Consider the following 12338-nt stretch of genomic DNA (forward strand, 5'->3'; position numbering starts at 1 on the left):
GTTTATGGAGGAGAAAGGAAGCAGAATGGTGCAGCAGGTACTTTTTTCCCCATTTTATATTTCACTCGAAATTGTGATGTGAATTAAGCGGAAGGCTTTCCTTGCGCTAAGACTGTTGCTCTCTACGATGCGTCTTCCGCTCCTTGATTATGCCGGAGGAAAGGAGAGGATTTCAGTCAAGAGTGTGTGTGTGTGTCGGCTTTCTGCTTGATGTGTCGAACGGAGCTGGTCTTGGAAACAGCAGGTTAATGGTGTAGTTTTGCATTTCTCTTCTGTGTTTCAATGTCCCGGGGGCACGATGCAGTTTAGCGCGGATCCGTCCAGCGCTGGAGTCTTTCTCTGAATAGGCGAGATTTCTTGCCAGAGAAGGAGAACAGACCACACTACTTAAAGTGAAACAAACTGTCAGCAAGACAGAAAACTGCAGGCAACCAACAGCAGATAGTTTCCTCCAGCGAGTCCGAGGTGGAGGGGGGTCCCATTGCCAAGTGGCTGCTTTCCTTAGCTGTGTAGACAGATGCAATTAGCTGGTGTACTAGTGCTGGACAATTCCTGTGCTTTTCTTCATCATAAGGGCTGTGTTTAGGCCAGAAGGTTTTCGGGGCATGACATGGACTGGGGACAAATAAATTCCAGAAGCCAAAGGGGGAAGATGTTCAAGACATTTGACGACTGAAGCGGGGAAAAACACACACTCAGAGGAAAATACCTGATTGTTTTAAAGTCCACTTTGGCGGTTGTGCAAGCAGACACTTTCCCCCTCAGTGAAAGTCAGGCAGTTACACTGCAAAGAATATGCCCGTTTCGTGCTCTGCCACGTAAAGACTATTCCTCAGTTGAAATGTGGTTTGCATTAGATTTTGAGCCAAAATATTTTGCAAAGTCTGATGGATTACCACCCTTTGTTCTCGTATTAGTTTCCCAAACTACCGTATTAGACGACTCAGGGCAATGAATGGGAGAAGAGAGATGTCTGGGGGGGAAAATAAAAAAAACAAAGCCGTCTCATTTTCTCTCTGACTCTGTCTCCTGAGCCCACCTCAGAGAGGAAATGAAGGATGCAAGATGTTTCCGTGACCAAAGAAATTCTCCTTGTCTTTGAGGAGAGTATCTCTAAATGTCTGCGTGCAACAGAGTCGACACACATGCTAATAGTCAGATTATGGTGTTTGTCTTAAAATAGCAATAATATCCTGGCTATTTCATGCTTCAGTAAAATATTTAAATTGAAATGGCATTTTTTTCTTTTTTACTTTGGTGAATCAGACATGGTTGCATTTTAATGATTCTTTTGCTCTCAGTAACTGGAGTATAAGCTACCTGTTGGGGGTGTCTTGGTCATGCTGGGGGTCCCCCATAATCCTGCTGTTGGTGAGCTGCTCTAGTTGAGGTTTGCTGTATGAGGATAAGTAAGTTTCTTCTACATTTTTCCTAATAGATGTTCCTTATTTCAAGCTTCTACTCAGTTCTGCTGCAGTAATAGTGGAGTTTAAAACAAGGAGTCTTGGCATTTTTTTTCCTTCCCCTTTTTGTGTGTTTTGCTACAACCCAGGAAAGTCTAGGCACCAAAAATTAGATGTTAGGTTTGCAAAATCTCTTGAAGCACCTGCTCGACGATGTGGGGGATACATGCAAAGTAGAATCACCCTCCCCACCAACTGAGAGCACCCACGAGCACCCTGACTTGGTAAATATCAGAATCTCTGTGATCCACTTATTTAGGGAAAGGTGGAGGTTTGGCATTGGAGTAGAAGAAAGAAGGCAGCTTCTGCAAATGAGGGAATGTCTAGCCAGAACGCTCCGAATAATTTTTGCCTGTCACTGTCACCTACATGAAGCTGGCTTCAGGTTTCAACCAGGAGCCTGTTCACGTGCCCAAGATTTGCCTTGACCTGGAGTGGGGAAGGTGCCCTTAATGTGAATGTATTTTTCCAGAAAATACAGTTCAGCTAAGGCGAGAACCCAGGAATGTCACTAGGGAGGAAGGAAAGACATCTCTGAAGCCATTTGGAGGTGAAAAATAATTCCATGGGAAGTACAGTGATCTTAATTAAATATTAGCTGTAATTAGCCCAAAGTGCAAATGTTGGGAATATTAATTAGGGTCTCTCTGGAACGGCTGTCAGTGTTAATAAGTAGCTGTGGGGGGTCCTACCAACATCTGTTTGAGAACTCCAGGAACAGGAGTGCAATCCAGAGCCTCATGGACGTCAGTGCCACCTGTGGGTTCCTTGGCTACATGGACACTGTCCCTGGAGCTCAGAGCCCTGGGCGTGCCGGAATGGCACACGTTCACATAGAGCCTGGTGGTTTCTCCTGGCTCCAGTGGTGCTCCCCGTGGGCCCCGCTTGTCCTAGGGTATGCACAGAGCCTTGGGAAGCCAGGCTTCGGGCTTGAGCTGGCAGAAGTTTCTCAGGCTGCTTCTCTAACTCACCAAGGGTCACCCCCCTAATCTGGCCAACGGAACGCTGGCATCTTTGAATCAAATACCCCAGCACCCGACTTCCCCACAGGGTGTAACAAACCGCCAGGTGGAAAACAGGTCTTGGGGGTCACAGTATATGTGACAGAGAGAGGTTTTTTTTTTTTTCCAAATTGGGAATGAATCTCCCCACCAGGTGATTGTCTGGCCAGGTGAGAGACACCTTGGCACTGGGCAAACATGGTTTGGTTCAGCTCCTGGCTTCCCTAAGAGGCACCTGTGGCTGAGACCTTATAAAATGATTTCTCAGTTCTGGGCTGTGGTATCCTTCACAACGAAATAAAGGGGAATTAGAGTTGCAATGCATGCAAAGCAGAGATCCTAGGCCTCTCCAGATAATCCTTTGCGGTGGGGGGCTGTCGTGTGCATTGTAGGGTGTTTAGCAACGTGACCTGGCCACCACCCACTGGATGCCAGTAGCAACACTTCCTCCCCAGTTGTGACAAACAAAAATGTCTCCTGTCATTTATTAATGTTTCCTGGGGAGCAGTACCCCTCTGCTGGAGAGCTATTGATACAAAACACCCAGCACAGAGTGTGGTACCCACTAGGCCTGAGGTGAGGAGCAGCATCACTCAGTTTGTCTTCTGAGCACCAATGAGAAGAAGAGGATGCCTTTCCTATGGAGCTCAGAAGCTTGAAGCCATCTGGGATCGTCTAAGCCCACTGCTACCGGGTTTAAATCCTGTATGTGTACATGTGTGTTTAGAATTCAGAGATCTGGTGATGGAAAGCAAATTTGGAAAAAGATTCTAACATGCCCTATTTGCACAATTCTTAACTTTGCCGATCTCCAAGTCTAGGTGAACCATTCCTCCTTGATAGGTATAATGCACCTCCTTTCTCTTTCTTCCTGTTTTACTGCCAGCTTTATTTCCTGCCCATACTGTTTATGCAACTTCTTAATCGGTGTCCTCATATTTAATGATAACTCTGCCACAGTGATGGGAAAACTTTTTCTGCAAAGGGCCAGAGAGTTAAATAATTTAGGCTTTGTGGGCCATGCAGTCTGTCATAACTTCTCAACTCTGCCATCATAGCACAATGAGCACGGTAAATAAAACTTTATTTACAAAAACAAGCAGTGGGGCAGATTTTTGCCATGGGTCATCCACCAACCCCGTTCCTACTCCCCCCATCCTGTCTCCTGTTGCCAGATTAAGCTTTACAGAGCCCAGCATTTCTTATTCAGGCATGCATTCACTTAGCAATCACTTGGAAATGCCTCCTTTGCAGCTAGCATGCTGTTGGACCCTGGAGATGAAACAGAGAATGTGGCATGGTCTCCTGCCTTCAGGATGCTCATGATTAAGCAGGCAATGGTGGTGCTTGGAGTTATGTGAGATGTGACCACAAGCCGCATTGGAGCATAGAGGGCAAGCAACTAACGTGGTTTAACTGTCAAAGAAGACTTGCTGGAGGAGGAGCTCTTGATCTGGGACCTGAAAGAGAAGTAGAGACTAGCCAGGCAAAGGAGTAGGGGAGGGCTAAGCAGAAGGGCAGTGAATGGGAAGACGTGGTGGTGTTGAGAGAATGGAGGGACCACAGGCTTTCTCAGGGCAGGCCCTTCTCTCTCTAATACAGCGGGAGCTCAGATCCTAGCAGAGAGCCCTTGCTGTTTGTGGGATCTCGTGGGATTGGGCCACTCTTCCTGAGATTGCTCTGCAGCAAGGAAAGGCCACGTGGTCATATGTGTTCCCATGACAGTGTTTTCTGCTGGAGGTGGAGGAGGGACATTTTGTCTTTTGTGACCACCTCTCTCTGCCATTGCTCCTGCAATCATTTCATGCTTTCCTAATGAGGTACCCCTGGAGTTATCACAAGTCTGTCTTTCAATTCAGAGACGAGCTAGGTAGAAGGAAAGAGAGGCTGAGACAGACCTTTGAGCAGAAGTAGAATGTGGCACCATGAATTTCTCTTTGGAGGCCTCTCAAGGTCCCGAAGTTTCTAGGGCTTCTCATCAGTCAGAATGAGGTGGCATCTGTATGGCACTCGTTTACACAAGGATATGTTCCTTGGACAACCCTGTAAAAGAGAAGGATGTCAGTTGACTCAGAAACAGCAGAGGATTTTTTTTTTTAATTATTAGTAAAGACCCTTTTGGTTGTAAGTCACAGAAAAACTAGCTAAAATAAAATAAGACATTTTCTGACTCATATAACTAAAACAAGCAGTGGCATTACTAACTGCAGGTAAAGCTGGATCCAAGACTTCAAACGATGTCATTGGGACCCAGTTGATGTTTGTTTCTCAATTTCTGGGCTCTGTTTTCCTCTGGGTTGGCTTCTGCTCTAGGCAGGCCCTCTTCAAGAGGCAGTTCTTGGCAGCTTACGTTATTTTTACAGCTGCCAATCACAGTGGAGAGAGAAGTTCCTCCTAAAACTCCAGCAAAGTCCTAGGATTAAGCCTCACTGGAGTTACTAGGGCTTAACTCCCTAACTGGCTTAGATGGATGGGCATGAACCCAATACTTCCCTGTGATACGAGAGTGGAGCCTCTGATTAGCCAGGCTGGGTCATGTGACTGTATCTAGCCGTAACCAGAGGCCGGGTTCAGCCACATCTGTAGCACATGGGCCGAGAGTGGAAGTGTCCCCTAAAAGGAAACTGGGTGTTATCCTTGAAGAAAGAGAAATGAGCCCTGAGTGACCATGACAAATGTCCTCTGTGGTTTCCCAAGCGTGGACAGGGTTAACTTTCCATGTCCAGTGATCCAACCACAGCACAGACAGACCCTGCACAGCCCCAAATGCTGTGAAAACATGTTCAAAGGAAAGAAATGGCAGTGCGTTTCTGCTTCCAATGGCACAGACATTTGGAGAAATTAGTCTGGGGGAGGAAAAGGCCTGATGGGAATGTTTTCACTTGTAAAATGTTTTAAACTTATCCTAAGCTTAGTTCTCTTCCAAGTGTCATCTTTAACATTCTAATTAAGGTCCTTTCTAAACAAATGCACCCGCGCTGTGCGCTGCGCTGAGAATAAACTTCTTTCTCCCCTCCATGTCATAATGTTTTTTGCTGCACCCAAGTTGCTCTAGCTGAAGAGGTTTTTTCTAATGTTGGTAGTGGGCACAGAAGAGATTTGAGGAACACTGACATTTTTGCCCTGGAATCATTATATGAGGGCTGAAGTCACATCTAATTGACCACAGACAATGGGAGAGGCAGCAATTCCGTGTGCCTAATTGCTAAGCTTTTTTTTTTCTCTCTCTCTCTTTCTGACTGTGCAATCCCATCTCTTGAGACCATGGAAAATTCGGACCTCTGGGTTACAGCTTCTGATGCCTTGTGCACTTGTGTGTGTGTTTGTGTGTGTGTGTGTGTGTAGGGTAGTAGAGTTATGGCGGTGGGGGTCAGGGTGGAGAGAGATAGATGTTTCCTGAAATGGTAGCATTTGAATTCGCGGATTTTTTTAAATTCTTTTGACTTGACTGTAATGATCACACTGCATGTTTTGCCTGGCTCGGAAGGGCAATTGTTATGTAATACCCTGTACTGATACAAACTAAGGCAGGGGGTGGGGGAGGCATTGACTAATGGGGTTGTGTTAAGTCTGGCATTTTGCAGAGGTACTTAAAATGGGGCTGTCACAGAGTGCCATCTTTGCCCAAATTAGGCCTTGAGTTTTCATTGAGTGCTTCATATTGCCACTGGGAACATCACACACGCACACATACACACACATTCTGACCATTAAAAGGACCCCCCCCATCCCATTATGTGAGCCAAGTCACATAAAACTTTGATTAAATTCAAATGCTTAGATGAATTGTCTCTCCTCTCAAGAACACACACGTTCAATTTAATCTCTTTTGGCATTTTAAGTAGCAAAGCAAGGCTCTGCTGTCACTGGAGACAACTACACGCTCACAAGTTCCAAAATGGGAATGAAATAAGGAGGGTCTGCCAGAAAAATCCAATCCAGTAGAGCACAGACCCGCACAGTCTTTGGCTATTGGGCTGGATGACTTGGAGAAAGTGACTTCACTTCTCTGAACCTCAATTTCTGCATCTGTACAATGGGGTTATATAAATGATGGTTACTCTTTCCTTATCGAGTCTGGTGAGGATGAACTGGGATGCATGCATCTCAGGCTCTTGGTGCAGTGCTGGCACCTAGGAAGTGTCTGGAGAGCAGTCGTCCCTGGGCCTGGGGGAAAAGTTCTGCTTGGTGCTGGCTCACACTTTTCTCTCCCTCTCTCCTCCTTTCTGGTTTTTCAGGGTAATCAGGAAGCAGCAGCTGCCCCTGACACAATGGCTCAGCCTTATGCTTCGGCCCAGTTCGCTCCCCCTCAGAACGGCATCCCCGCGGAATACACGGCCCCTCATCCCCACCCCGCGCCAGAGTACACGGGCCAGACCACCGTCCCCGAGCACACGTTAAACCTGTACCCTCCCGCCCAGTCGCACTCGGAGCAGAGCGCAGCGGACACGAGCGCGCAGACTGTCTCGGGCACAGCCACAGTAAGTGGGCGCAGGCCTCGGGGCAGGGGGGGCGGGGGGGGGGGGGTGGCCAGAATTCCAGGAATCACAGCGGGGTGCCAACCGGAGACTCCTGCCCGCAAAGTAGTCCCTGAACCCATCCTTGTCATCCCAGCTCTGCAAAGTTTGCCTCATCTACATGCATCCTCTCCTGTTACTTATTGAAATTCATACATTTTTCATTTGCTACATGTATTTGTAAAAGGAAACTTTCATCTATTTTCTGTTCCTATAGTTTTGCCTTTTCTGGAACGTGTCATCTCAATGGAATCATACACTCTGTAACCTTTCTGTGTTTAACAGCTTTATATAGATGTAATTTGCATGCCATAAAATTCACCCATTTTAGGTGTACAATTCACTGACTTTTCGTGTATTTACAGAGGTATGCAACGCTTGCCGCAGTCTAATTTTGGAATATTTACATCACCCCCCCAGACAAATCTTGTGCCTGTTTGCAGCCACTCTGCCTCCTGGCCCCAGCCCTCTCTAACTTAGCCTGATGCATTAGAGATTCATTCATGTTGTTCCGTGTGTCTTTAGAGTCTTCCTTTTTATTGCTGAACCGTCATGTGAGGGTGGCCTGGACTGCAAAGGGGCAGCACGAGAGGATTTTATAGGATAGTGGTACTGTTCTGTATTTTGATGGTGGTATTTACATGACCCTATGCACCAGGAAAAGTACATTTGATTTCATGTGAATGCATTAATTGGATTAAAAACAAGCAAACAAACAAAAAAGAAATATTTCACTGCCACCATCAATGAAAACTAGTCTTACTGGCTACTAATCAATGATAACCCTAAACAAAAATAATTATTAAAATTAAACAGTGTTCATTTGTGCACCTAAAACAATCATGCATACCACAAGACACACACACACGCACACATATATATATATATACACACATTTGGGAAGGTTTGTTCCACAGAACTCTTTAAAAGCCCGGGAGCAGCAAATCTCTAGAACATTTTGTAGCTACAAGGTGGTTGAGCCTCTTTCTCCCACTCGCCAACGCCCTGGAAAACCAGTATTTGTACAGAAGTTTGTTGGTTTGAAGTGTGACGTATTTATTGGAACTAAAAGTGACCGTTTACTATTTTGCTACCTGGTAGTTCATTTGGAGTTAGGTTTGGAGATTTTTAAGAATAATATACATTCTAACATTTTCTAATGTCTTTCTCTCCTTTTTTATTGTGGTAAAATATATATATTGCAGCCCTGGTGGTCTAGTGGTTAAGATTTGGCGCTCTCGCCACTGTGGCCCAGGTTTGTTTCCTGGTCAGGGAACCACGCCACCCGTTGGTTGGTTGTCCTACTGTGGTGGCTGCATGTTGCTGTGATACTGAAAACTATACCACTGGTATTTCAAATACCAGCAGGGTCGTCACCCATAGTGGACAGGTTTCAGTGGAGCTTCCAGACTAGACAGACTGGGAAGAAGCACCTGGCCACCCACTTCCAAAAAGATTGGCCATGAAAACCCTATGAACAGCAGCAGAGCGTTGTCTGCTATGCTGGAAGGTGAGAGGATGGTGCAAAAAGACTGGGCAGGGTTCCGCTCTGCTGTGCACAGGGGCACTAGGAGTAGGAATCGACTTGAGGACACTAACAACAAAATACATATGTAACATAAAATTTACTATTTTAATATATACAATTCAATGGCTTTAAGTATATTCACAATTTAATGCAACCATCACCATTATCTAGTTCCAGAAGGTTTTCATCATCTCTAAAGGAAACTCTATACCCATTAAGCAGACACTCCCCATTCCTCCCTCCCTCCAGTTTTGGTAACCACCAATCTACTTTCTGTCTTCATGGATTTGCTCATTGGAGATATTTCTCAAAAATCCTATCATATCTGACCTTTCGTGTCTGGCTTCTGTTACTTAATAGAATGTTTTCAAGGTTCGTTCACATGGTAGTATGCATCAGTACTTTAAGCCTTTTTATGACTGAATACTCTTCCATTGTATGGCTATGCCACATTTTGTTTATGCATTCATTCATTGATGGGCAGTTGGGTTGTTTCCACCTGTTGGTTTTTGTGAATACTGCTGCTATTGCCTTTTTTGTGTATCTGCCTCAAGTAACTTCAGGATGAGTTCACTAAATGGGTTTGCTGGTTTAGCAGGTGTTTATTATTGTTGTGCTGACTACCAGGTGATAGGGCTGCTGTTTATTTTTTGTTGGTTATTTTGTGACAATCAATGGTGATCGGGCTTAAGAAGATTATCTTAGGACTGAAAAAGGTCCAATTTGACACTGTTTATTAAGCCTCGACAGTTGCCAACTATACTAACTGCTGTGAAAGATTAATTCATTCGTTCACAAATGTTTACTAAGCATCCGATGGAGGCAGGATTATACTGGGTGATGATTGAACCAACAGAAAGGGTCCTTTCCTGCTCCTAACTTAGTGTGAGAGATCAGGGAGTGAATATGTGGTGATCAAACAGCTATAGAAATGCAAATTGTGATAATGCTCTTGAAGAAAAGACAGGTGCTAAGGGAGGATTAAAAAGAACAAGGATGCTGCCTGGAAATGAGTATTCTGGGAACATTTCTTCAAAGAGACAATATTTAAGGTGAAGGAATATTAAGTCAAAAGTCCTGAAGTTGGAAAGAGCTTGGCTCTTCAAAGAACTAAAAAGAACCCAATATGTCTAGGGCATGTGAGGTGGGTTTGGGGTTCAGCGGCAAAAGATGAAATGGGAGCAGTCAGCAGGGATCATGTCCCATAGGGCTGATGGGTTCCTTAAGTGGGTGGAATTCCACATTAGGAGCGATGGGAAGCCATTGAAAAGAATTTTAGCCAGAAGAGTTATGAAATGAAATTTTAAAAGAAAGAGTTAATTATGCCTGCCTAAAAGGAAATCTTAATCCAGTTGGGCAGTTGAGGTGCTCAACATCCTTCTTTCACGAAAAGAACTCTTTGGAGATCAACAGAATTAAATTTAAGCAGCATGTAGGGGGTCCAAGGTGCCCCAGGCTCTGCAGTGAGATGCAGTGGTGAGCACTGTGTCCTCACATGGTGGAAGGAGCAAGGGGGCTTTTTTAAGAGCACTAATCCCCTTCATGAGAGCTCCCTCCACATGACCTAACCACCTCCAAAAAGTCCCACTTTCTAATACCATCACACGGCGCTTTAGGATTCCAACATGTGAATTCGGGGGAGACACAAACATTCAGACCATAGCAAGAAGGAAGAGTGAACTTGTGAGGGAACAGAGAAATCTTGAAGTCAAGAGAGGACATGAAGAATTCCTTCTATATGGTCTTCAACTTTTCAATGATGAAGGCATCATCAACTGACAGAAAGTGAGAAAGGGAGAAGCTTGCAAGCAGTGGAATGATTCCTGAAATTGGGCAAGGACATCAGGAATCTGGCTCAGACAATTCCTAGGGTATTTGAATGGCAATGAGCACCTGTCTAAGTTGGAGAGTGTGAATTTGTGGTGGGGCTGGTTAGCTGGTGACTTTGTCTTCTCCAGCCATGTTTGGGTGATCCATACTGTTACAGGAAGCTTTGAAGGAAGGTGAACCATTATATGCTGAAGCAGATGGGCTTGGAGACTGATTCTGAAGTAAGTCCTAGAAGGTATACTCTTAACTGCTATAGGGCAAGTGCAGGAATCGTCAAAGGGGCCATCTTGGTTTCTGCTACAAACTATTATATGCATATGCTTTTCTCTCTGTGGCCATAAAGAAAGATGCTTCTGCTGTCCATGACCTACTTTTGAGTCGCACTTTCCTGACCTGATTGAGCAGAACATGGTCTATGACAAGTTTGTTTCAAATTGTTCCTGCATCCTCACGCATTTACCAAGCGCACCTTCTCTTCACTGCAGGTTCTGCATTTTCCAAGGAAGGAATTTAACCTCAAAATGAGTCAGACTCATGGTTTTCCCAACCCTAGAAGACATGGCCCTGTATTAGCATCTAGTTATTCCCCATAGGGTAGTGTTGTACCAGGAATAGCTCTAACTGTCCTTTGACGTATATGCACAGTGCTTAATGCCAGTCTGAGGGCACTGTAGAGGCCATCATTTGTTTGAGAAACTGAGTAGTTTTGGGTAAGAGAAAAGATCCATCCATCTGGTAGGCTCCAAGAACATCTAATATATGCACATGATTTAACACAAAGTGCAAAATCTGTAAAAGAGAAGCAGGACGCACCCAGAGCTCCCAACCAGGGCTCAGGAAAGTACAGACAGAAAAGACTTACTAGGTCATCCTTTCGCTTCCCCAAGGGCTGAGACGAGTCCCTGCAGGACATTTTTCTGCTGAATGTCTATTTAATGTAGGCCTTCAAACACATCGCGGATCACTGTGCTGACAGAGCCAATACTGTATTATATTAGATACTGTCCCTGACAAGGTATTTTACTCTTGACATATTATAATTAGAGATTTGCAAGTGGTGAATTCTCCACGTATCTCCAATAGCAACTTAACTTCTATTTTTAACACCTCTGCAGTCTGTTTAAAAGTCTCCTACCAGCTCTGGGAGCTGATGGGAGAAAGAAGTGGGTCCCGAGCTTGGTCCCCGAGCTCTGGGCTCTATTGACAGAGAGAAGAGCTCTTTAAGGAGCCAAGTTCTTCTTGAACCTCAGTTGCTTCCAACTGGAGTGCTAACTAAATCTCCAGATTTCATTAATACCTTTAAGAAAATAAGATATTGGTTGGTGATGACTTCCATTTATATACCGGCTCTGCTTTGGAAGCCAATTATGTAGCTAAGATCTGGGGAAAACTCCTCAATGCATTCCTGTTCGTTAACTAGCCATTATTATCATTGTTATGGCAATTCAGTTTGTGATTTAAAAAGTCATGCATTAAAAAAGGGTGTACAATGAAAACGAAAATTTTCTAAAGCCCCCAACTTAGTCTCCCTGCCAGAAACAAGAGTTACCAATTTCTTATATTTCCTCCCAGAAATGTTTTGTACAAATTCAAGCATATGCCTATGTCTTAGTCCATTTGGGCTGCTATAATGAAAATATTATAAACTAGGTGGCTTGTAAACAACACTCATTTCTCACAGTTTAAGGGTTGGCAAGTCCAAAATTGAGGCACGGACAGGTTTAGTATCTGGTGAGGGCCCAGTTCCTGGTTCATAGCTGGCCTTCTTCTCCATGCCCTCACGGGTGGGGGGGGGGGGGGCCGGCGAGGGAGCTCTCTGGGGTCTCTTTATAAGGGCACTAACCTTATGCATGGGGGCTCTGTCCTCATGACTCAATAACCTCCCAAAGGCCCCACCTCCTAACACCATCACCTTCGGGGCTAGGATTTCAACACACAAATTTTGAAGAGACACAAGCATTCAGCCTATAGCAGCCTGCCTGTCTATTTCTCTCTCTCT

The 12338-nt window shown here is 44.9% G+C and overlaps 1 protein-coding gene across 11 annotated transcripts in view; it reads left to right on the plus strand.

Annotated features, from left to right (window-relative positions):
- Positions 1-12338, plus strand: part of RBFOX1 (RNA binding fox-1 homolog 1) — a 1010377-nt gene that overhangs the window by 826764 nt on the left and 171275 nt on the right. For all 11 annotated transcript variants that reach the window (XM_046668733.1, XM_046668741.1, XM_046668738.1 and 8 more), the window contains one exon: positions 6703-6945. In XM_046668733.1, coding sequence (XP_046524689.1) covers positions 6703-6945 — 243 coding nt within the window. The remainder of the gene's footprint in view (positions 1-6702; positions 6946-12338) is intronic.

This window comes from Equus quagga, chromosome 7 (assembly GCF_021613505.1).
Source record: "Equus quagga isolate Etosha38 chromosome 7, UCLA_HA_Equagga_1.0, whole genome shotgun sequence".
NCBI classification, from domain to species: Eukaryota; Metazoa; Chordata; class Mammalia; order Perissodactyla; family Equidae; genus Equus; species Equus quagga.